We start from the raw sequence: 26303 nt of genomic DNA on the forward strand, positions 1-26303 counted from the left end.
AGCCCGGGACTCTAATCCACTTGGACATATAGTATTAATAAGCAATGCACATCAGCTTGTTAAATGTGCTTAGTGGCTTGACTGGCAGCTGCCTCTGGCTCATGTCTTCTCTGCCAGTTCTCACACACACACACACACACACACACACACACACACACACACACACACACACACACACACACACACACACACACACACACACACACACACACACACACACACACACACACACACACACACACACACACACACACACATTGCAATAAAGAGTTATTATATTCAGTCTCACTTTTTATTGAGCCAAATCTATGAGTAATGAACCACCACATGTTTTATATGTACATATGATGTGACAATAGGAGTGGGTGACAATCAGTTTCACTCAAATGCAAAAGGCTTGCTCCTGATGTGCATAAAGGTGAGAGACATCAGACTCCTTAGAGTTGCTGCTGGCTCTGTCTGATGAAGACCGGTGTGGTTTTAACCCTGTGCGAGTGTTGTTGCTCGACACCAACAGTGGGGCTGTAATGTGTTGAGGGGGTTGGTGGCTCTTTGGTGGTGGTGGGTGGGGTTCGGGGGTCAGCATGAGCATGGAAGCTGCTTGGCCGTGATTCACTGTGACAGCACCGCCTGGCATGTGAGGACAGCAGGCCAGGCGGGCAAGGCTGCTGCCTTTGATCTTTATTTGTTCCACCGTCTGTTTTGCATTTAAGAGCTTTGCTGAGCGCGAGGCATTGGATACACCTTGAATGGCTCAGGAGCCCGTCCACTTTTTAAAGACCCAGGATCCTTTTTCAAAGCAAGGGGATCCAGGACAGAGAGGGATGATGTTTGAAGGGGAAGGTTCTTTGCCGAATAGGCCAGAGGGTCTCCCGGCAACACAGATTAGCCCTTGATGAAAAGAGAGTGCTCTATAACAACACACGATCAAGCTAATGGAGAATGGTGAGTGTGGGTGAGGGGGGAGGTAACATAGATCTCCTGTTTTTAGATGGACCCTCAAGATCAACCCGGGGTCAGGAGGCTGTGGAACAAAAACAAACATGCACAGCACCTCCCCAACCAACCTTCTGCTGCTCCTCCTGGCCCGTCAAATATATTTTGCACGTCAGTGATGTCAACGGACTGTGACATCTTACACCCGGGAGGCAAACCGGCTGGATACCATCAACATGTCGTCCTATCCCACAACAAGGCATGGTGCACTGACATGGAGGCATCTCTCTCTTCAAACGGTGCACATATTTATCTTCCTGAACAACTCTATTGCACATTCCTCTCAGACACTAAAGTGGCCTCGATCCAGAGCCTGGACTAACTCTTGGCCTGGAGACAATTGTTATTATGAACTGCCCCGGTCTTAGAAGAGGCTTTATGATGATGAAAAAAAACACGTTGACAAACAGTGGAGGATGGAAATTGTAGGTTTTGTAATCCACATTGAACAAATTGTGACATGAACTGAACATTTGGTGGGTTTGTGTATGCAAGCAGAACACAGACTGAAATTGTCTCAGCAGCCTCACACATCCTTCTGCAAAATTCATTTTCCCCTCCAGTAACTCTGGCGTGTAATTCCTTCCCGGACATCATTGGCAGTCCACGGTACATGATCATGATATTCACGCCATCTGTTTGGGTTTCCACGAATTGCTCTCCTCTTCTGAAATAGGTACAGTTGGAGTGTGTCTCATGTCAGAGTTGAAAAACTAAAACTAACAATAGACACAGAAATGTGGCAACATAGATTTTATTTACTTTTTGTTGTTGTTGCAGTAACTGAGTGAAACAGCAAAACCAGAGGAAGTGATTATCCCAACAGAAATATAGACCCTTAGTCTCTTACAGTTCTCAACCGCACCAATTCATTGGATTGAAACATAAATTAGTCCTTAGCCGTCCTTTTTTTTGCAAGAAAATACAAATATAATAAAGTGTGATTTTTTAAATGATGACTAACAGTCACGTTTAGCGTTGCTAAATACTGCTAACAGAGAACACAAAAAGGCTTACTGTAGATTCCCACACATGCAATAGCTTTTTAAAACGATCAAAGAAACAATGCATTATGTGGCTGAATGACTATAAAATGTATCGAGATCTAGGAAGCACATTATGCTACATTACACAGTAAACTGGAGGATTAATAATGATATGCATGTACGGGCACATGGAAATTGATTTGTACCCGTTAACATTGTAAATCATGACTGGTCAACTCTCACAGCTATAAATGCTTCACTCGTTAACAATGATCTTGAGTAGCAGTCATTCCACACGGTGCAGGCGGACATCTTTTTAAACTTTAAAAGTACTTTAGGAACAAAATGAGGTCTTGCATTAGAAATTCCTAAATGCTCAAAAGTAGTCTCATCCGTTCAGCGATACAAAACCACATGAATATCCACTCTGTTTTCCTAAATCATAGCTTATATACAAAAGGAAAAAGAGTAGAAAAGGAAACGAGTAATAAAAAAAACCTGGTGCATCAGGGCAATAGTGCATCAAGTGTAATCCAGGTGACACTGGAGAGCTGGGAGGGGGGGGTGTTGATACAGTACATGCTAGAGGCAGACGGTGGCAAAGGGAAGTCCTGTAAGTGCACTAAGTAGAGCCTAACACCCCTCCCTCTTCCTGTTCACCCGCTAAAACAGCTCAAGTTTATTACTTCTGGTTTCTCAAAGGTGGTGGGAACGTGTGTTTGGGGTTCAGTACTAAGTGTTTGTGAGGGAGTATTGATGAAGAAGCCCAGAAGGAGGTGGAGTGCGGCTCACTCCACTGCGCTCGTCAGACGACACACCCCTCCTTCGATGGCCAAGCACTGTCCAGGAACTGTCCCCGGTGGTAATCTGGATATGTGTGTCTGCAGGTAACAAAGACAGACACACACACACACACACACACACCATCATCATCATCATCATCATCATTCAAGGAGAGATTTACATACAAGAGTTATAGACGATGATTAACTTTGTTAGCGGCAATAATACTGAAAGTAGCAATATGTGGAAAGTAGCAGCAGTGGTGTTCAGTAGGTGTGTTCCTACAGGTACCACAAAAAAAGATGAAATACGGCCCAGGAAGTCCAGTTTGAGAAAAACTCCCATCGGACGTAAGGTGCTCAGATGCATTGCACATTTAAAAACAGAAAGCTTTTAGAAAAGTTATCTTCATGACATTAACAATGACACAAATATAATTGAAATATTAGAGAGGGAAAAATAGTGTGTTCACAAAGGAATACTACTGTTGCATCATGAGCATGTACGCCTGAAGATGCCATGTATGTGTACGTACACGCGCACACGCACGCGCACGCACACGCACACACACGCACACACACCTTGGACTTCGGCCCCTGGCACCCCGAAGGCCCCTGTCACTACAATGGGACAACAGCCAGACAGGGCCATGCACACATGGAAACACTCTCGGGGGCCATTATGCCTCCAGTAGCCCTTTCTGGGTCTCTCCTCTCCCCTTCATCTTTGAGAGATGAGGTTAAGGAAAGGCCTTGTTTAAACTGTTTGACTGAATGTCCATCGCTGAGACATAATCAACTAACAGTGCCGGGTCTTGCTTTTGATGTTTGCCTGTCAAAGGGAAAGCGCTTTGCAATGATCTCTTAATTTCCAACCACATTGAATGCACAGCTGAAAATACACTACTGGACACAATTACCGCCCAGCTGCATGACATCATATATTTTAAGAACACCGTGTATGCCAATGACACCAATGTGCCCTAAATCCTCAACCGAACACACAACCCTTTAGCATGTGTTAAGACCTTCATTTTAATTCCAATAGGACACAATGGACAATTTGACTGTGTAAGCAGAAAGAGTAAAAGGTTTACCAACTGAACCAGTCAGTCATTGCACCACCGCAGTGCTAAGAGCATTGCCTGCCTTTCACAAGCTGTGGCGCCAATTCAGAAGTCTAGGTTACAGGGGAACTGTCCAGAGGATAGTCGTGCTTCACGCAACACATCAACTTGGGTCAGCATTAGCCATATATATTATTATGTATATATTTTATTTGTATCCGTTATTTTAATGTTTTTATCTGAGTACCATTGTGTACGTACAATGTATACATCTTTTCCTTTGCATATGCATATCTCGAAAACCAATAAAAGATTTGATCACCAAAAAAAAAGCATTAGCCATATAATGCTGCAACCATATGTTGTGCCACATTTTACTACCACTCTCATTGTATATGTGGATTATTGCTAGACACTCATTAGAAGAACAAACAACATAGTAAAGCACCAAAGTACTCAGACTGGCACCTTGCTGTTCCGGATAATGATTCAACGAAGTGATGGCGGCCAAAGATTTGGATGACCACAATCACAAACATAATCTTAGTGGTAAAACACCAATTTATACAGATTTTAGGATCGTTTGCTAATGTACATGATGTTCGTATCAAATTATAACCATCTAATTTTTGTGATTTACAGAAACAGTGTAAACTCATTATAAAGTCAGTGGGGTTGAAAGAGGAGCATAGAAATGACAGCTGGTATACGACAGAAAAAAAGAAAAGAAAAAAACTACAGTGAGCCTGTTGTCATCTTGATACCGTGACTGAAATGACCACATCACAGGACTCAAAATATAGCGCAAAAAACAGAGCTCCATTGTATCTGTCGCAGAAAAACAACATTCTTTGGTGATATGAATGTGTTCAGGAGCTCAAGAAGCCACACATTAACACTCAATGGAGCTCAATGACTTAGCTGCTGCTTTTGTGTTGTGGTTTCTTTTGAAATAAAAAAATAATCATATGCTATTTATTCCCCATGCGCGATGGATAGTAAAAAACAAAACGTACCATAATAAAATACATTTGTCGTGTAATATACCAAGCAGGCAATAACCAGGAGGCCTTAATTGCATGCCATTTGATTTCCTCCAGCCCTGCACTATTTGAGTAGCAAAAGCTTTATAGTGGTAATGATGTCCAGGAGGAGGGAACGGAGCTCTAGCTGATGTGGGCCGTACACTTCCCTTTCATCTGTCCAATCACAGAAAACAATCAAACAATAGTCCAACTGTTTGAGGTGGGCCACTTGTCTGTCCGTGGAGCCTTGTGGAGCTCTGTAAAAGCTGGCTTGATATTCTGGTGTGCTATCCAGTGCTAACACAGGTGAGTGTTTCAATAAAACCAGATGCTCTCCCTCTGCAGCACGACTGCCGTGTAGCTAGTTTACAGTGTAATGTCAAAAGGATTTGTACACGGATTCAATGTATCTGTCCCAAAAACAACGTCCAAGATAAAATGCAAGAAACACCTCAGCAGGGTTTTTCCTACATAGAGAACATTTGGGCGAGCGCCTACGCCGTTTTCCCGAGCGCCTATGACAAATCCCGAGCGCCTAAGGCAAAAAAAGTCCGCGATGAAAAAAAAAAAAAAAAACTGTGTTCATCACGTGCATGTCAGCGAATATGTTCTCAATAGTATGTTTCAAGTCGGCTACAGCCGAACCCTCGTTCTGTTTTGATCAATAGTAATCGAGTTAATAAGCGTGTCTTCTTGTCTGGTCAATACGCAACTGTGAGGTGCGCGAATGGACAGAGCGGCCAGCTGCTGATCACTCAACAGCCCGACGTGCACGAATACACCTGGACTATATAGGGATGCACCGATCTGATCGGCGCCGATCCATATCGGCCAATATTCCCATTATCGGTTTTTTTCGGCGCTCTCAAAACGGCGTATCAACCTTGGCCGATCAGATGACGTAACATCTGCTTGAAAAACTATCAGAGACGTTTCAATCGCCGCGCACCGCAACGGAGACTATGCGCCCGGCGAGGGCCGCAGAGTGAGAGGTCCAGGAGGGGATCCTCACCACCGAGCGGCGTCCCCGTCCCCCGAGTTGAATCTCTGGGTCAACTCAGCCGACTCTCACGTGTCTGCCCCTATAGACTGATGCTCACGGTAAACACATTCGATCGGGAGCGCGCGAGGGTTTGATAACGTTAGCGGAAGGATTTATGTGACAACATACGGTTTTGCAAAGTTAGCGGAAAGAACCACGTGAAACAACATCCGTTTGTCAAAATAAGATGTCGACAAATCATACACGAACATATAAAAGTAAACAATGAACTGATTTTGTATCTTTAGAGATCGTTTCTGAGATTTAGCTTAAATTATGCTAACATTAAAACATGTTTACTGTACCAAGGAAGAGTTTATAAAAAATAAGTCAGACTTTTGTATGTTAAGAAAAGTCCTGTATATAGATCTCCCCAAGAGTTCCAGGAAATGAATAATGCAGATGTGTTCCATACATATCTGAAATCCCCTACAATAGCAATCAAACAATTTTAATGAATCAATTTGGAAATTTTTCAAAGTAAAAGTCCTAAACGTTTAAAGAAATCTGTAATTTCTTTAATGTTTGAGGTGCTTTATACATGTATTTCCTCATAGTCCTAGGCAATAATGCTACACAATAAATAGAATGCTTCAATCAACACCGTGATCGGTATTATCGGATCGGCAGGTACTGATTTCAGTGATCGGCACCAAAAAACCTGATCGGTGCATCTCTAATTGTCAATCTATTAGCCTATCTATTTTAGCAAAATGATTTCCTCAAGCATTGCTTCCATAATTTATGGGGGGGGGGGGAATACATAGATGTCTGCTAATTACGGTGAAACTGGGGAGCACCGAAGACCCATTTTGACCCAGGAAAAACCCTGCTCAGGGGAACTGTCTGTCTCTAAAAAACTGGTCTGACATCCGAGACATTTTGGTCTCAACAGCAGAATGATTGACTGTTCTTCTGGGTTTGTGAAACTGTTGTTTGTCGAAAAGAAAAATATATACATACAAGTCTCTTTGTTTGAGAATTGAAACGTGAAAGAGAAGTAGACTTACAATTTAAACCTCTGTCCTAAATACTCTACTTTGCTACTGTGTATCTGGCCTTTCATGTTCTTATCACAGAAAAGCTGTGGAAGATGGACTCTAGCTGGTTAGAAACACCCAGTGGGATGCCAATAGGAATGGGAGGAATGTCTGTAACACAGCAGCTGAGACTGTGGATGGCTCTGGCTCTATATGCGATCTCGTCAACTCAGGGCACTGACATTTTTCAAAGTGCTTGAAACAGGAGGAATTATTAATCTATTAAAGGTGCAAAGGGAACACTGATACTTTTTAAGTTTTCTTCAGCAAGTATTCATGACAACACGATCAAGACAGTCTTCACTGGGAGGAACTGTTCAGTATGAACTGCCGGTCTCGCTGCAGCTTAAGTCAGCAGCGTTGAACCCAATTGGCACTGCTCCCAATGCTACAATGTTAGATGGCAAAATGACAACGGCTTCATGCATTTTAAGAAGTTAATGCTTAAGTTTATCCACACAATGTGCTCCAAACATTCCGTTTTGACATCTTCCATCAAGGCCACAGACAGAAAAAAGTGCCACCTCCTGGGCCTCCAAGTCATACAGACAACAGGCATCGCGACTGGAGCCAGGTCGTATTAAGGGAACCATCTACGGCTTTCTTTAAAACAGATGCTTTCTTATTGAATCCTCACAATGAAGGAGGATATTCTGGCAGCGAACGGGGTCCAGCTCTAAGCCCAGCTGGGAAGCAACTGGTAAAATCTTGTTTTGCGCCCAGTGTGAAAGCGTGAAGAGGGACAAAACATCCAGTTTCTCTGGTATGCAGCTGATGAGAGCCACGGAGGCACATGGGAGCTTCGTACAGCAGTGTCAGGTTTGGTGGAGCAGCTGTGTTCTTGGCTGCACTAGGCCACCAATTCCCTGTCAATTTGGAATTGGATAACATTTCTCCCCGCAGATACAGAAACCATTACCGACATGATATTCCTGCCTCTGCATCCACTGAACACTATTGTATAAAGAATATTTGAGCCTTTGTGGCAGGGAGAACATGTGTGGATGAGTGGCACAGAATTCGGTTCAGACTCATTTGTATACTGGCAGCCAAATCCTCCTCTAATATCTAGTTCTTATCGCGACATTACTTCTGCTTCACCAGTCCCAGGATGTTGAATGGAATCCCTTGCACCTGCAATCTATTGTGATTAACAACACTAAAACTGTTCACCAAACTAAAATGTACAAACGGAAGACACGCGTTTGGTGCTCAGAGCCCCTGAAGCATACACAGTTCACTGTGTTGCGCTCACCTCTTTACGTCGGCAAAAAGGAAAGGGGAGCTTGCATGCTCACATTCCACCACGAAGCCCAATACACAAAGGACATCCGACAAATATGCAGATTGATACTGATATCCCCAGTGGTGCATGACTTTCAGTAAACTTGATGGTACTTTGGGACCAGGTAGGGCCAGAGCGGGGGAGTGACGAGAGAGATAGACCAAGAGACAGAGGGGAGGACGGGAGGGGGAAGGGGGAGGCGGCACGGAGGGCAAACACTTTGAAAGCTGAACCCGGCTTGAACAACAGTGCCCTCTCTTTATACAGAGTGACAGAGATACATTAGCCAAACAAATCAGTCTGAGCTGAGACTGCATTTAGAGCCAGGAGAGCAGAGCATTGAGCCCTTGTTGCCTAAAAAGCCACACTGACTGATTAAAGTCACACAATGTATGTGCTTAAGAGTTTTGCTAAGGGTTTATTAGAAGGTTATGGTCCTGGAGTAGGATCACAGAGCCAACCTCAAACATTGACAATGTTGTCGTTTATTTTCCACAAAGTGGCCAGCAGACGACTAAACCAGACAGCCGTGGCTTCTGAGGTTTGCTAAGTGCAGAAGAGACACTTTAATATTGAACCAGGCAGTCTCATCGAATCCTCAAATGTCATCACAGTTTAATGTTATAAAAATAAAAATATTACAATTGATATATTCTTCATTCAAATATCCAATTAAAAGTATATCAGAAGCAGCAAGTGTTGATACTGGCTGAGACAGGTGAGCTCATGCACCTTGATACGTAATTTTCTCTGAAGGCATTGTCAAATAAAAGACAATACTCTGGCTTAAAAAGGACCTTATTTCGGAATGTTAATTCTGCAACGTTATTTTGTTCTGATTAACATTATTCATCATGGAAAATAAGACACGTTTAGGTGTTAAGCCACTGGTCATTGATCATGTGTGACTCAACCTATGCCTCTGTTGTCTTTTAATATTGTAAATGAAGTAAAGATGGTTATATCCCGATATAACCTAAGTGTATTTGAAACACTGCAATACATTTTAATTGTCAAGCTAATCGGGATGCTCACCTTTGCTTTGCTGTCTTGGACAGACATGTAGCCAACACACATGCTCTCTGTGGTGTGACTCCATAGGAACTCCACTGTGAAAACACAGAAGACAAAAAAGAGAATAAAGGAGAAAAAGTATTAACATAACTGTACATATATAGGACTGTAATAATGTAAATAAAAAAAGCATGGGGACACAGTGGGGGTGCGGGGAGAAAACAGACTGTTAATATGCTAAAAGTTCAATTTTAGAAATTAAATATTTCCATCTGCCAGAGGAAAAAGTCTGGCAGGTGACTCCGCCTGGCAAACTGCGGTACACTCTGAGCATGCCCATTATCATGTAACTTTATGACTTGCAGTTGTGACATAAATGTAGAGGAAGGTAGGACTTGTGAGTTGGCGAAGAAATTAAAGCACCCAAAGGATGTGGTGTGGACATACTGTATATTCTTGGAAATCAACAGAGCCTTTTGCAGTCCAAAGTAAGAGCTCCAGTCCTTGAACAGCATCAAACAGGGCCCACATCACTGAGTTAGTAGCACTTTGGAACTTTTTATTATTCTAATGCTCTTATGCTAACATAATGTACGATATAAATAGTGCGTCACTACTCATTTGCCATCATGTTTAATTTGCCATCAGGATGTCATCCTCTCCTCCATTGGAGAAACATCTGCTCAACTTGGTCTGAGAACTTGAACCCGTCCATTGGTTTCTTTGGAGCTGATGGGCCGATATCCATCATCTTGAAATCACCGCAAAAGGGCAACATTAATACCCAGTAGTGAATCACACTGCCTAAACTTTGAACAGACCTCTCAATAAGTCAAATTAAATGACGAATGAAAGAACGATCCTTCTCAGAAACTCAGGGTAGAGAAACCAGACCTGCCAATACAATCAGCCAATACAATCAGCCAAACTGGCAGCGATCAGAAGGCCTCCACTTGAAGATTAGCTGTTGATTCCATAGTGGGAGGTCTCTGTTTGAATCATGAGATGAAAGGTGTGAAACCAGACCTTGATTGTGCGGGTAAAACAGACCACCCGCCAGGAAACTACAGTGCCTCCTCCCCCTCCTCCCATCTTCTCACATTCATCGCTTGATGGATTTTTTTATATTAACAGCCACATTTCTGCCTGCAATAAGCTGAGGCGTGGAGGTTTGAGTTTGATCATATTTGAAATGATTAATGTCTTACCCAGTATACCCTGAATATTTTGAGATGGCTGAGGTTCCACACATCTGCAGCAGCGCAAGACAATTACTCCACCCAAAACACGGTCTTCACTGGCCAGAAAGGGTGAGCCTGGAGACACAAAGAAAACAACAACATTGAGACAGCCAAAGTTTTCCTCGAAACGCATCGAAGCAAGGATAACACGTGAAAAAACTAGACAAAACACAGACCCTTTAATTCAATTACGGTGATCTATCGGAACAAAAAAGAAATACCTTGTTTGCCTTTCTGGCCACACAACTGAACGTATTTATTTTATTTAGCAGACAGTTTGAATGAGGTGCTGTGTATACACAACATATCTTGGATAGGCTGATAAGTGAGGGGCAATAAAAGATTGGTAAAGAACAAACTCAAAACAGCTACAGCATGTCTTGAAATGTCTCAACAAAAAAATAAATGGGGCCAATATAGGATTTTGGTTCACCGTCGTAATGTTCTCTTCACTCCATAAAAGACTTGATTGGAGCTTGGACGGCATTCACACAAAACCCCAGTATTTGTTGTACATTATAAAAAGGCTCTTAAATTAATTCTGTTACACGTTGCATAATAACTGACATCTTTGCATGCTGTTAACATGAGAGTGGTTCAATTGTTGCCTCAATGCTCACCGCATTTTTAACCATAACAGAAGAGGAATACATTGACGAAATGCAACTATTCTTGAGTGTGGACGTGTGTGTGTATGTGTGTGTGTGTGTGTGTATGTGTGTATACTGAAAGGGGGAACCATATTTTACAAACAGATCTAAACATACAGATGGTGTTGTCATTAAAGATATTCTATTCAGGGAACCTGACAAATGCATCACAGAAGTTGAGTAAGAGGCCTCCACATCACAGACAAAGTCATCATTGCTCTTGCGAAGGCAGAATTGATGGACCTTTGTTTGATTTAATGTGAATCTTGAAAGAAAATGGCAGAAGAATCAACTTCAAACCAGCTTCATCTAGCCCAACCAAATGTCAAATGACAAACTTTTGAAGGAGGCCAGAACAAGGCAGAAACCACCACATGTTTCCACATGTCCTTTCTTCCTCTGCTCCATCTTTTCTGAGCTATCCCAGTGGTCATTCACAGGCGCAGCAAACACACTTAACAAGACTGTCTCAAATGTACCACTTCTGAGAATATGAAGAAAGAAAAAAAAGAACAAAAATTCTACAAAACCATTATGTCTTCCAAAATTATCTGTGGCTGTCATCTATGATGCATGGAACATTTGAAGGCCCACATATCAAAAGCAGTCTCTTCCGAGTCTTTTATTCCCAATGTTCCCAGTTGTTAGCTCATTCGTTTTGTTATGCCACATCTGTTCGTAAGCTCAATTCTCCCGATGCATAACTGTGTTTCTCGCAAGCACAATCTCGGCCAACACATCTGTGTGTTTGGAATGGAGTGGCAGTCGGGCTGCATGTGGGTGACTCACTGATGAACTTGTTTTGCATAGCATCCAGCAGAGCTTGGTGGGCATCCTCAGACTGCATGGCAGCAGAGCATTCCCGTGCCAGCATGGTGCGAATCAGATGCTCCCCACAGCCTGGAAAAACACACACAGACACACAGCTCAAACGGGACCATTTACTCATTTCCTTGTTGCAATCAGAGCTGCACAAGGTCTCCAGCAAATCCACTTTGAGTGTGTTGGAGCACACGCAGTACACACACATTACATCACAGAATGCAAGGAACATTTTACAAATTCAGACTTTCAAACATTAGCCGTGTATGGTATTAATCACATCTTGATATTTCACATCTTGGGGTTGAAGTGAAGTTTGAGGAGAACGGTATGTGCAAGCATTTCCTGATTACCAATTATGCTTCGAGTTGATTATGCTTTGATATCGAGACATGTTGTTCTCCCAAAATATCTGGTTAAAATGTTACATAAAAGAAGATATTGCACAACTTTGAGGATTCACTTTTCAGCTCGTATAAAGGGTTTTGTGCTGCTGCAGTCGCTGTGATGCGTCCTCAGCAGCGTGACTTTAACCTTTATTATATCAGGTAGAGACGACAGCAATGCCAAGTACAGCTGCCTTGCTGAAGGGCACACTGACCAAAATTGTTAAGAGGGTTTGGGTTTCTCATTCAGGTTTTCCTGCCCAGATTCCTGACTGGTCTGGGAATTTGAAACAGCAAAACACCCAGCATTACTTCCACTTCTGTACACTCTCAGTTCTCGCTGCCTCACGGCATCAACATACCCATTTATTGAAATAAGGTGTGTAAACAAGATGATTGTTGGACTATGTTGATGAGACCATTTAACTAAAAGAGGAGAGTGAGACATGAAACAGTTGTAGGTCGACATAAGTGACTTTAACTGTGAAGACTGCAACACCCTTTTCTTACAGACCCCAGAAACACAACTGCAACATACAACGTTTAATGAATCAGAGAAAATGTCAAGAGGCTGTGCTCCAGTTTGGCTCCAATTAACACCTGAAACTATCTCATACTCTTTAATTAAATATAAAATATACACTTTTATTAATCCCCAAGGGGAAATTAGTTCTCTGCATTTAACCCATCCTTAGTTATTAAGGAGCAGTGGGCTGCAGTGATGCGCCCGGGAAGCAACTGGGGGTTCAGTGCCTTGCTCAAGGACACTTCGACTTGCAACTAATGGGGAGAGCGGGGATCGAACCCACAGCCTTGCGGTTGCAGGACGGCCCTCTTACCGCACTGAGCTACAGCCGCCCTAAAATTATGTGGCATGTGATGGACTACATACAAACATCCAGGGAAACAAAACACGTTGTGAAGCATTTCCGTAAACCAGGACCCGTTACCACTTCCAAGTCAAAACTTAGCAGGTGAGATTTACATCTTAGATAACACTACTTCCTACCTAAAGGACTAACTTTGACACCAATACCTTGTGTTCCTACAGAAAGACAGATACTGAATACATGATGCATGCTTATATTATGTTCCACTCAATTGTGAAGTCTGCCCACACTCTGTGAAAAAGAACAAGAACACCAAAAGTGGAAACAAAAACACATCTGGCAGAAGCTCCTGTGAAAACCCATAAAGACCGAAGAATACAGCCTCGTTGTTTCTGTAAACACAAATGAACGCCTTGTAAAATATCAGGTAACTACAACAAAACTGAATGCAGGTCGGTAACTGTGGAGGCCAGATTGCCTGCAGTAATTTGAAGTTCTTTTTTCATTTGTTTTTACGAGAGAAGAACGTCAGATTGGCCAGGTACCGTGCCTTTTGTTTATCGTAAAGCGCTTCGTTTTAGGGCAGCTGTATTTCATGGCAGCACAAACACGACCGAACTGGAACTGCAGTCGGACGCCCAGACTACAGCAGCAACTCAACAGGGGGAAAATGTAAAAAGAAAGAGGCCAGCGGTCGGAGAGGCCGTGTGTGGCAGCCAACAGCAGCGAGAGTAAACAGTGAAGTGCGTGAGCTGTTCTCTCAGGGGCCGCAGCAAAGTGAAGGCCACACCGAGCAGTCAGCGCATATAAAACACGAGGCCCACATGTGTGCTGCATGTTACAAAACAGACCAGGGTGGAGGGGGGTGGGAGGGCAAAGTGGTGGTGGGGTGAAGTGGGGGGGAGCAAGAATGACATAGGGTGAGGACCATGCTCCACGAGTCAGGAGGAAAATGATTGTTTTTGTGTTTCTTTTGATGGGAATGCCTTTCATGTTAGGAAATTAAAAACAGGTGTTCTACTGGAACACACATTATGTTCTCCATAGCCATAAGGAAAGCTTTTTTGTTTTTTTAAAGTCACATCAAAGGCAAAGCCACAATATAGGAAGACAGGATGAGGTGGAGATACACCCAGAGAGCCAACATCTACACTCCATCTACTTGGACAATTAATGAACTGCAGACGATAACCAAGACAGCATCTCGTGCTGCGGGTTGAATGCAACACAGTATAGATCCATTCAAATGGGCCAGACTGAATGAATCACCTTTAAGCTGCATTACAAGAAACTATAATACTTTAATACCAAACTGTCATCTTGTGTTATCATAGATACACATATACAGCACATAGTTAAGAGAAGATAATAGAAACCTTTAGGATGCACATGTATGGATGTTTTTGTGTTTACTGGAGAATCACCAGACAGAGGCTTGACACAGATTAAACTTTTTTTTACTATAGTAACATTACACTAACATTCTTCCTGATTGCTAGTTATAATATATTCAGACAAGCTTTAGTGGCGCAACATGCTGGCTACCTCTGTGCTCCAAGTACATAGGACTCAGGCTTCAGCCTGTCTGATCGAATCAGCTCGTCTGCACGGAGATACATTACTAGGCTACAGATCCACATCAAAAGGTTTTAATGCAGAAGCTCTGTTGCGGACATCTACACACATCTTAAAGAAGTGGGCAAATATATCCTCTCTACCTCACATTCAGAACCATACCACTGACAACCATTCATTTAGCTTTCACTTAAAAGAGGCATGCACTCTTAGGTTTGGGGAAACACTAAAGCATGGTTGTATGCGATGCGTAAATATGTTCACAGAGAATGCAACTTGTTTTTTTAAATGTCAGATTGGTCTTGCAAGGGAAGGATGTCTTTGTCCATTGGACTCAGGGGTTGCCCTCCCTATTCCAGGGTGTACCATCAGCAGAGGACGGGCCGAAGGAGTATCTCTACATGCAGACTTGTAAAAGCTGAAGCATTTTATAACACAACATTCACAAGGCCCTTGATGCCAGCAGTGGCAAGAAAAGTGAAATCTACTGAGAGTTTAAACAAATAAATTTAATTTATGATGTTTATATTGTAATCATAACTGTATTGAGCCAAGGAAGTCAATTAAGTCTCAAACCTGGAGTTTTCAGTTCTATTAAAATGTGAATCCAATTAGTAAGGCTCCTGATATTGGTAGAACTTATGACTGTATAGCTCACATGCTAAATGAAAACCAGGTTGCATCAGTAATTGATCCTTTTGCAAGTGATGCTATACCAAATACCATCAAACAGAAATAAGTGATATTTAACAAACATGGCCATTTCCCCATGAGTACATAAGCATACTTCTACCATGAAAATATTGACTTGAAAACAACTAAATGTTTTTAGAGATCAAAACATACTGCATATACTTCCCAGAGGCAACTTTACTTTACCAATTTAACTGCAAGGTATAACGCCACTCATCTAGATTGGAAAAGCTATGATCCTAATCTTAAGAACTGCACTTGAAATTTTCAAACGTATCATCCGTCTGCTGCACTTCCATTGGTCCTCGCTACCATATCTACAGCACATGGGACATATCTTCAGCAGGTGTCCCATGTCAAATGTCCTTGCAACTCCAAAGAGCTGTGCAATGCACCTGGCATGCAGCTGACTAACAGAGTGGAGAATGATGACTCAATCAGCCGATGAGAGTCACTCAGCAGGAATGGTTTGGAGGTCATCGGAAATTATTATCACAGCTTTTGGAGTTTGACTCACCGAGCCAAAATTAAAGGCTCATATTAAATATATATATATATACGTTTCTGATTCGTATCACTTAAAAAAACAAACAGCAGTAGTAAACGTTAAGGTTGAGAGGTAAAATAACACACTCGCGCACACGCGCACGCACTCACACTCACAACTTCAAAGTTGGTTGTAGAGAGTGAGCTGTGGTTTACCTGAGGTACTCACTGCTGTAGAGTAAGGGTTCATATTACAAGCATTTTCTGCCCAGCAGCCACATCCATAATGAGCAGCCTGAGAACAGAGATCAAACGAGGACATTTTAGTTGTTTCAACATTTCTGTTTTAGAATTACCCAACAAAATATCATTCTTTCTCACATAATAACTTTGAGAAGCATGCTCAGAGTAAAGAACAGTATTGTATTACTTAGACTCAAGGCAGGGGAGGTCATTTCAGCCTAATTCACATTTCCACATCATTAACTACACTGGAATAACTTGCTCAAGACGCTATTGCTCTGAACTTCAGTTTTGTCAATTAGTTTTTACGGGGACAGTGTTAATAGGTCACAGCAGTAAATCCCACTAATTCATTAATTCTGTTCTGGTTTGTTTTTGTCCCGTTAAGCTGCTGTTAATGCAGACTCAGAACATTGGGCACACAAATGTTGAAGTTGAATTTGTGGAGATTGTGCAAACATTAAAAACGGGGCACAAGACACGAGGACGATCAGAGAGCCTCATTAATTTAGACTATCTGCACTTAAAAGGCTCTGTTCATGACATCAAATAGCAGCGATGCCGGATTAACACATCAGAGGACGAAACAAAGGGAGAGGATCAGAAAGCGGGGGGGGGGGGGGGGGGGCTTCATTGATAAGAGCTGCTTGCTAAAAACTCTTATCTGCTGCTTTCAGACTTTCAAAGCTGGAATGATTTAAGTTCATTTTTGGCAACATGGGGGCATAAAAACAAAAAATACAGCCCTGACTGAAGATGCCTTATTAAGTTGTTTGTGTTTATTGCGTTGGCATCATATTGCCCGTTTAAACTTCCAACAGACAACGTCTTTGCCTTAGGCATAGAGTTTCTGGCCACTTGAGGAGTCTAAAGGGCAAAACGCTTGGGAAGCATATTTGAAAGTCTGCCACCCTGTCTCGCAGAGCAGATTGACGCATTTGATTAAACGGATTGATACATTTAAACAAATGCTGAATCCACCTCAGGAGCCCTCTTAAAAAACTATTTCTGTCTGGTAAATGTCTGCTGTCAGTCAGCCGGCTGCAGACAGTTTGGCCGGCTGCTGTCCTTTAAGCTCCTCAGGAGCTGCTGCTGACAGACACACAGCTGGTTCTGAGGACGGAGACAGATGAAGGGAAGCCGCAGTCGGAGCTGACGAGGCAGACTGAACGTCATCAAACTTTTTCTGGGGTGAAAATGACTGCCAGCAGAAAACAGTGAAACGGCATCATACAGCGAATAGAGTGTGCCGTCAGACCAAAACAATGAACTGAAAGTGGTTAACGTCCCTGTGGAGCCGCAGAGTCGGGGAACAGTTCCCTCCTGGTTTCTTAGTCAATTTGACACAAACTACATAAAGGTGCTTCCACATAATTAGGAATTCTTCATTATCTGCTCAAATGTAAAAGACAAATTGATATTATGATATGCCTCTTATAAAAGTTGCCTTAAATGAAGGTCTGATTCAACCGTGTAAATGATATTATATATATTAATTGTACAAGTAGAAGTTGTCAATGCGAGTAAAGACATTGACAGAGGGAACAAAGATGAGGCTCTCCTACCTGGCCAACCCGGCCGGGATGTTTCATGGCCAGACCTCCGCTGGACACTGCTGCAGCTACATTTCCTTCCAGATCGACCACAACAGCTCCCACTGTATCCAGGCACCCTGAGCAGTTTTCCTACATCACAGTAAGGAGCGCAGACACATGAGCAGAACCCCAACCCCAAATATTGTATATATATATATACACGATTGGACATTTTAAAAATGGGAATTGTTCTCATTCCAGGAAACATTACAGAGGAGAAATCCAAACATTAACAAGCAGATACATCATCTTAAAGTTAATTTTAAATCACTCTTCGTTGCCCTTTCGTCACCCTTCGTTTGCTTTGGAGGTGGACTTGTTTTTGAACCATCATGTCTCAGACTGTGTGATAAATAGAGTCCTACAGCTTAAATGTGCTCAATGACATTATAATACAGGAGTAGAGTAAAAAAGATTCTAGACTAAAAGACAATCAAAAAGAAAGAAAAGGCCTCGCCATTTCTCATGCTCACGTAAATCGGCCCGTCTCTGGGCTTCTGAGGCTGAAAAGAACCAGAGTCAAATATTTTGAAATGCTACAAAGACTCTCCTGTCATTCCTTATCAGTGTCGTTAAATAAACAAAAATACACAGTAAATAACGACTGTAAAAACTAAGGGCATCTTTGGAAGTATATTGAAACGCTTTAGATTTTCCTAAACAAAACTGCACCGATAGACCATCATGAGACAGGTGGCTATATTACCCAGGGAAAAAAGAATGGAAAGAGTTTATTGCTTGGCGAAAAGACAGCGGCATGAAAAGAACACCGTGTATGGAAATTAAAACCAGGCTTGCTAGGATAATGCTATTTTGTTCAACCCACAAGTCAAGAATAGACATTCTCGATACAAAAACAGAGGTTGTTTCCTGTTGATTGACTCTATATATGCAATTTAATGTATGTTAAAATAACTAAAAGACAAGGTTGAAGCCAAACACCTGCAACATTTTCCTAAAAGCATGCATGTGAACATGCGAGTGTCAGGTATGCTCAAATAAGCTGAAGCCTAATGGTGCAATCACACCAAAAGCGTCACAACGAGATCCCATGCAAAGTCAATGCACAGACGCGTGTAATTGCGAAACGTGGCGCGTTTTGGGCGATGTGAAACTTCACAACTAGCTTAAATATTTCAACTTTTGGCGAAATGTCGCAACTTTGTGTTGCTCCGCACTTAATCCCTGTCCCGCCATTGTTGACATTGTTGAACAAGATGGAGGACACACTCAACGTTGCAGTTTGTGGAGCTCTTTAATGCAACCTCGAGTGAGTAAACTCCCCGAACTGCACCAAAATGGTCACATATCAATCTTCAATAGAATTAAGCAGTTTGTTGTAAACATGCGAGAGAAAACGAAAAACAGTGGGGCCACTCAAACTTTATGCTCTCGTTAGGCCAACCAACCACTTGACACAAACATCTTTTATTTTCTCAGACATCAGTTGCCAAAGCCAACAATTGTCCATCTTAGTCATGAATATCAAAGATTAATGTAGCTGAACTCAATCAAAAACAACACTGTTCTAAAACAGGTCCAGTGAAGCATATCGGCTGTGGCCGTGAACAAGTTTCACTCCATTTGACACGTTTCACAGAGAAACTTTCCCTTCCTCCCCTGTGCTGCTTCCACTAATGACTCCAGAGCAGAATGAGTCTATTTCACTGCTTTCTAATCCCCATCGAGCCACCCTCCAGTTGTGCTGCTCAGGGCCTCGAACCAACTCTTGTGCACACTTTTATCGTTTCTCGTAACCTTCTGCATAACCTGGTACGGCCATTTCCTTTTATGACCCAGTGAGATCATAACTGGCAGAATATGTCTTGCTGACTAAGTTGAAGAGTGTCTTGAAATACCTTTCTTGTATAAAGTACAATATTCTACTTAATGTTTTCCTTTTTTCAGTGCCGTCACCCTGATTTATTGTGCAACTGTTCTGAGGAATTAAATTTGAGTTTTAATCTAAGCAAAACAGCACTGTATTATCAAAGTGAGGGACCAACACATTTGTTCATGTTTACACTTTAAGTGCCACATAGAGGCAGAGTGTAACTTTGTTCTGCACTTAGTGGTATTGATTTTCATATGGACATGTTTACAACATTGTAATTTACATGGATATTGTTTTTATTCTATCCACAAAAGATTTCCGAGCCTTGTCTAATGTTTTAATGCAGCCCAATTAGGAAGAGTTTTAGTTTTCATTTGACAGGCCAAAATATGGAGTGGAAAAGCTGACTTGGTCTAAATGCTGCTATTAGCCAACCACTAGCCAGAACATTTTGTTTAGTGAATGTCTCTGATCTGAATAAACAGTACTTTTGCTGTGTGGAATAATACTATACCAGCAGGAAGGGGTTGAAGCCGCTGTGAAAGAATACATTTGATGCCATTAAACAATGTATTGTTTCAACTGATAACATAGTACTCACATTTTCACTCGATTGTCGTCTTTTCTTGGCCTGATTATGTCCTGTGTCCATTTTTTCTGCCAGCTCCATCTTTCGCTTGTTCCTCTTGTACGCAGATAAACTGAACTCTGTGTGTAAAAAAGAAAATCTCAATCTAATACATTCCATAGAAATGAATGCACCATTGCCAACGGTTGTTTTAAGCACTGTGTCTTGGTTAAGGTTAGTGCAGCAACAACAAAAAAATCCTTTCTTTGTTAAAGCATATTCATAAATCTGTGCAGCAAAACTCACTGGTGGCCATTTTCTCTGAAAGGCACGGTGGCATTCCATGGCCGACTGCCCAATCGTGTGCTCCTCGTCCCACTAAAAAGCTGACAAATTAATGAAAATTAACGGGTGGACAGTCAGGTTAATATGACATTAATTAATAATCATTAAAATTACCATGGTGGTATTCTGCCAGCTGATAGTTTCCCTTTCTGTGCTTCACTCAGTAGACGGTTTGCAACTAAGACTGGGTTCTTCATACCTGAAGGAAAAGTCAGAATCGGCACAGGGCCATCGGTTCATTCTTTGTCATTTTATTACAGTGTGAAAACTAAAGATCAACGTGCTTTGTAAACACACAGAAATCCTCACATCCGTGTTGACTTTCTGTGTATTGTTAATATTGTTTAGTTAATTTTCACATTGAATGTATTAGTTGATTGATTCTTACAAATTGTTCTTAATATGGCCATTGTTACGCAAGCACATCAATGCATGCTGGGTGTATTTTAGCCTATTTAAACCTTGTGAAAAACATGGGTTGGAAGGTATGCATGTTTGTATCCAAGCCAAAAGTTTTATTTTCAGCAGAAAATAAAATGATGAGGCTAATTCTTCCATGATGCCGACATGGTAAGAAAAGCAATTTTGAATTGTATGTTAAGTGCCAGCTTTCACCGCTGGGCTGTTGTGGAGTAAATCAGGAGTTGAGCTTACAATGAACTGTCTCGAGTATGCGGATGTGTATATATTAATATCATTAATTGTTTTTTTTTCCATATAAAAAGTGGGTGGTCCTGTTTATGAACCTCTAAAAAACTTTGAGATGGAACAAATGAAATCAGCAAAACACATGGACAGAGGATTGACTCATTGCCATTACATCCAGGTGACTGAACAGTGCTACAACACAGCAATATTACATAAATAACAATGCATGTGTAATAACTCACCACTAATAGCCCCTACGGCCCCATAATGCAGAGACTTCCCATCCATGATACTCGCATCACATTCAATTTCCCCTGACAAATTAAGGTTGGAGCCCATGCCAGCGTTTGTAAAAGGAGAGTCCTGAGAACAATTAAAAACATGTTGAGTCTAGAATAAAACTACATTTCTAATAAACCATCCAATCTGGCCCTAAGTATACATTTATTCCACATTACGTACAAGGGCGGGTTTTTATTTAATACCGAGTTAACAATGGTTGAATCAACCAACCTCAAGTTCAACCAGTGCTGCGGCCACTGCCTCCACTGCAAGTGCCCCGGCTTTGAGTCGGTCCACAGCCTGGAAAAAACACATTGCTCAATTCAGCCTTTGTACAGTACTTGTGTTTTCTAGCCCCACTACAGTCACACTACAGTGCATTTACTGGAATACCTCCATATCCTGCTGATAATTAACAGAAAAAAACCTTGTTGAAAACCAAGCTCCTTTTAAAGGGTACCTGTAGTGCAAATCACTATGTAGCCAGAGCAAAAGATAATGTGTTTCTAAAGTGTATTCATGCACTGACGGTCCAGTATTCAATAACAATACGTAGTTTAGGCTGTTCAAAGTGCTGAAATCCGACATGCGACAGTGCACTGGAGCTTGAATATGTCGCGGGTGGTGTGACGTCGGAACGTTGATAGAGCGACAGCCAGCCACAGCGGATGTGTTCAGATACCAATGTAAACAACGTCGAGCGCTCGCAAACAAATGCTGAGAGATTGAGAATATGGACGATGAAAGATTGTCTGATTCAGCAACTGGATACTTGTTTGAACCTTTAAAAGCAGACTATCCCCATTTAGTGAATTGTGACAGCGATGATAGCGATGATTCAGATGAAGTTGATGTCGAAGGACCGCGGTACAGATGCTTCACCGTGCGGACCGTGCACGCAAGTCGGCGGACGTTTGGTGCAGTTGTGGGAAATGTGTGCCACAAAAAACAGACAGAGAGTGCATTTGTTGTAAAGAGCACGAACTTATGTCCGATGATATAGTGTCATTAGACCTCATCTGCTTCACACAAAGAGTGAGCTTGATAGCTACATCGCGCATAAGCCAGCGCTGGAGATGTCTTTCATTGATGCAATGATCGGCCGACATGTTCGGGGCCTGCACCCGAGGGAGAACTGTCAAATCGGTAAGTTAGCCAGTTGCTTCATGTAGGCTAATTTGCGATCACCAGAGTTGGTGTGATTATTACTAATATTCTGAATATATTCACCTTTATTCTCCCATAAGCGAGAGGCCTAACATTTGCCTGCATACTATCGCATACTATCGCAGTATCTCCATTGATTTTGACCATATAGATTGTGTAATTCTTCGCTACGAATGTTTCACGATAGAGGGAAAGACATTGTAGTAGGTTTGGGCACGCAAAAGAACTTTTTAGTCTTGTGACTCCGTTTATTATTGAGACAACCGAACGCCTTGCACTGCGCCATCTTGGCGTGAACTCCAGACGTGAACTGGTTTGAGGCCACCGATCTATCCCAAGAAGCAACGCGTGTAGAAGTGGCTCCGGATTGGCTGAATTCCTTTCAACGTTCCTACGTCATAGTTAGCTTTGAGCTGGAGTAAATAACTAGCAAAATGGCTGCGCCCACGGATTCGGAATTTTGACAAATAAATGTAAATCCTCGGGCTATGCGTGACTTGTTGACAATAGCAGCGGGGTAAATATGATTTATTTGATGCGCCGAATGGATGTAGCACGTTGCTGTTTTGCACTACAGGTACCCTTTAAGTTCTGTGAGATAAAACTAAGGCAAAGACGAGCGTAAAACAGGCAATTAGGATCCTGGAGTGGATTTTATTTTTCTTGTGTGTGTATGTGTGAAAAGGGACAGAGAAAGCTTGAAAGCAAAAGACCACTTTTCAAATTGAACAATTTGATCTGAATGCAAAGTACTACATCCTGCGGAAACTGAGCACGGCTCCTCATCCATCTAACACTATTCCTATTGTAAATCAAGGGTGAAGGCAGCACCGTGAGGTTGTATTTCAGTCGTACACTTGGAAGGAAAAATGAATGAAACTAAATACAAAAGCATTCCTGAGAAGAACCTGCTTCAGTGCCAAAAAACAAAGACTTCCACTCCAACAGCAAAATTATCTTAATACAGAAAACTGGAATGACTTCAAACCAGAACATTAAAAGTGCTTCTGCCAAAACACAGATTGGAATCTCACTGAAAGAATATGAAGTGAGAGATGTTGACAGATGCTCCCCATCCGACATGAGCAAACCTTTATAACACAATATATCAAACTAATCAAACAAAGTTACATAATCTATATACTTCATGGGGACATTTGATCCACTGCTGGTACAAGAACAGAATGGATTTGTGTGCAAAGATGTAGAAGAGGGAAGTTCACAGAATGCAAGAACTTTTAATGATCTAATATGCTGTCACAACCAACCACATTTTATGAGTCAGACCAAGACTAAATACAAAACGTTATTGTATGGATGCAAGCACACCTATTCTATATTCATATCACATAAAGAAAACAAATATATATCTGGTTGATGCATGGGCTTTAGTAGAAATATTTTGTACGAACATGTAACATACATATTTCTCATATTTTAAACTAGAATTACATCCCTGAAATGCTCCTTTAATTGATGATCAATTTCAATCTGGTCAATTGCTCTGCATTCATAAGAATTTAACAGTTTCAATACTGTGACACGTTACATTTTTTAGACTAAAGTAATAGATTTACAAACATACTATGAATAATAATATAGATTGTGTGTATAAACAGCACACGTTTATGTTAGTTGTTTATTTACACAAAGTCATAGACTTTAGTTTACTATAGTAATAACTATAAAATAAACTTACACGCTGGCAGGCTCTTTTGCACACATGCTTGTATTCCTTGGCCTTAGATTCAGAATGATATCCTGCTCCTGAAAGAAAATAAAAGTAAAAAAAGAATTATTATTCACAAAGTGTTGCTAGTTAACCTCCTCTAAAAAGAAACCAACATGTAATGTTTCGGTACATGATGGTCTACCAATGCCCATAATAATCACCGTTATGTATTATTTCCTTCTAATAAGTTCTGAATTATACTTGTTAATTATGATGTACACACTTACCTGCATGCACTAAGACAAATCCACCAACACATTTGGGCTTTTGATTCTTATTGGCCAGGAGAGAGGAGGGTGGCTGCTCTTCAGCAGAATTCATTAGACTTTCCATAACCCCTGCATAACTTGACAAGCTGATCATGGCCTTTCAGACAGTGGCAAGAAAAATCATTTTCATACACCTGTGACTGGAAAATAAATGCAAAACATTATCATTCAGAGATAATACAGGACCAGGTGATTTTACTTTTCTTTCTCATTTTTATGAGGTTACAGATGTGACAACATCAGCATGGTGGTTCTAAACTATCTGCACCACTGAGACAACGATGGCACTGGCACTCTGGGGGCGCGAGACAGGTCTTCACTGAGAACAACGCTTCAGTTTAAGCTGATTTCACTGACAATGAATTGTGTGGTTGAAGAAATTCATCTTAACATTCTCAATATACACCACATGAATCAATCCCTAGTTAATCGACTTCAATGATCCAAAAGTGATGGAGACGATATACACTCAATGTTCTCAAATCTTAACTTGTGTACAAACAGTTGTGTAACAGACATTGAAGTAACCTTACAGGTGAACGTTTTCTATTCATAGTGCAGATCCACCAGACTGCATTAAAGCATGATGTCACCCATCTCTTTAACTAGAGTTGACGTTATCCACTTCCCAAACAGTTCCTGCTGTTCGTGTCTCGTTACACGTGCCAGTTTAAAGCCTGCGTTCATAAACGAGCCGTATTTCGTTCATGTTACGTGTCTGCTTAATGAGTAAATAATGGCACTGCATGAAGTAGAAAAAAGTAAGTTATTTCAAGTCAAGCTAACCGCCCTGCGTTTCCGTTAGCATGTGAGCTAAGAGCTAGCTAACACGTCAACAAAACAATGTCAACTTACGGTGTTCGCGTCTCTCCTCGCAGCGACAACCCGACTTTATCGGACGTGTGTCTCAAACACACGAACGTCTGACCGACTCATGCATCTAAGTGGGCTCAGCTTTGCTGCCACACACTTTCGCTCCTCTGTGCTAACCGCAGCCAGTTAGCTCGAGCAAAGCAAAGTACTTCCTGGTTTAGCTGCGCGTTGCCAATGAAGTGGGTTTAACGCAAACACAGACGGACACACGTGGATAAAGATGCACTAAACACAACTTGCATTTCGTTCTGCTGCAGGAGAACGTGTTGTTGTTTTTCCTTTACGTATTCACGAAAGATGAATACGTTGTGTGAAACAAAGACAAACATGATCTTGAATCTAAAACATAAGCAGAAATGTTTGACGTTCATGTGAGGATGTCATTTACAACTAAACAAAAACTGAATATCATCATCAATGCATGTCCTAAATAATTGGATAAACACACACAAACAAACGAAAAGTGTGTTTGCTTGTTTTTTTATTTTTATGATGAGACATTCACATGTTTATTACTTACGTGGTGAAATCAAGCTATATTTTTCTTGTGAGGTCTCCACTGACTTACCATGTGGTTCTTGTGTGATTCTCACACTAATAATGATATAAGTATTAACTACTTACCCCAGAATAAAGTCATTTTGATTTTATATGTCCAGGTTTTGAGATATCTGTGTAGATATCAGTAGGCTATGTGTGAGTGGGGCTCGCTTCATGAAAACAATTCATGAAATCATTTATATTTTTACACCAGCTCATTGCACTTTTGTATTTCATATGCACTGACATCCCCTGGTAATTAGTCGGGAGCAATAAGTAGTTCCATC

General features: G+C 41.5%; 1 protein-coding gene across 1 annotated transcript; it reads right to left on the minus strand.

Annotated features, from left to right (window-relative positions):
* Positions 1-1406: 1406 nt before the first annotated feature.
* tasp1 (taspase, threonine aspartase, 1) lies at positions 1407-25616 on the minus strand. The gene is made up of 14 exons (XM_056436355.1): positions 25459-25616; positions 24562-24743; positions 24302-24369; positions 21667-21735; positions 21396-21516; positions 20620-20704; positions 20467-20546; positions 20194-20300; positions 17729-17848; positions 16137-16215; positions 11918-12028; positions 10446-10553; positions 9259-9332; positions 1407-2863 (listed from the first exon to the last, which is right to left on the minus strand). The coding sequence occupies exons 2-14, from the start codon at positions 24695-24697 to the stop codon at positions 2771-2773; spliced, it is 1251 nt and encodes a 416-aa protein (XP_056292330.1). The 5' UTR covers positions 24698-24743; positions 25459-25616; the 3' UTR covers positions 1407-2770.
* Positions 25617-26303: the final 687 nt, after the last annotated feature.

The sequence above is a fragment of the Pseudoliparis swirei genome, chromosome 17, assembly GCF_029220125.1.
Source record: "Pseudoliparis swirei isolate HS2019 ecotype Mariana Trench chromosome 17, NWPU_hadal_v1, whole genome shotgun sequence".
In the NCBI taxonomy this organism is placed as follows: domain Eukaryota; kingdom Metazoa; phylum Chordata; class Actinopteri; order Perciformes; family Liparidae; genus Pseudoliparis; species Pseudoliparis swirei.

Coding starts and splice junctions, on each gene's coding strand:
- tasp1 (XM_056436355.1), bottom strand. CDS start 24,697: ATGATCAGCTTGTCAAGTTATGCAGGGGTTATGGAAAGTCTAATGAAT. Junction 21,517..21,666: donor CAGCACTGGTTGAACTTGAG/GTTGGTTGATTC, acceptor AATTGTTCTCAG/GACTCTCCTTTTACAAACGC. Junction 20,547..20,619: donor GCTGGCAGAATACCACCATG/GTAATTTTAATG, acceptor TTAATTTGTCAG/CTTTTTAGTGGGACGAGGAG.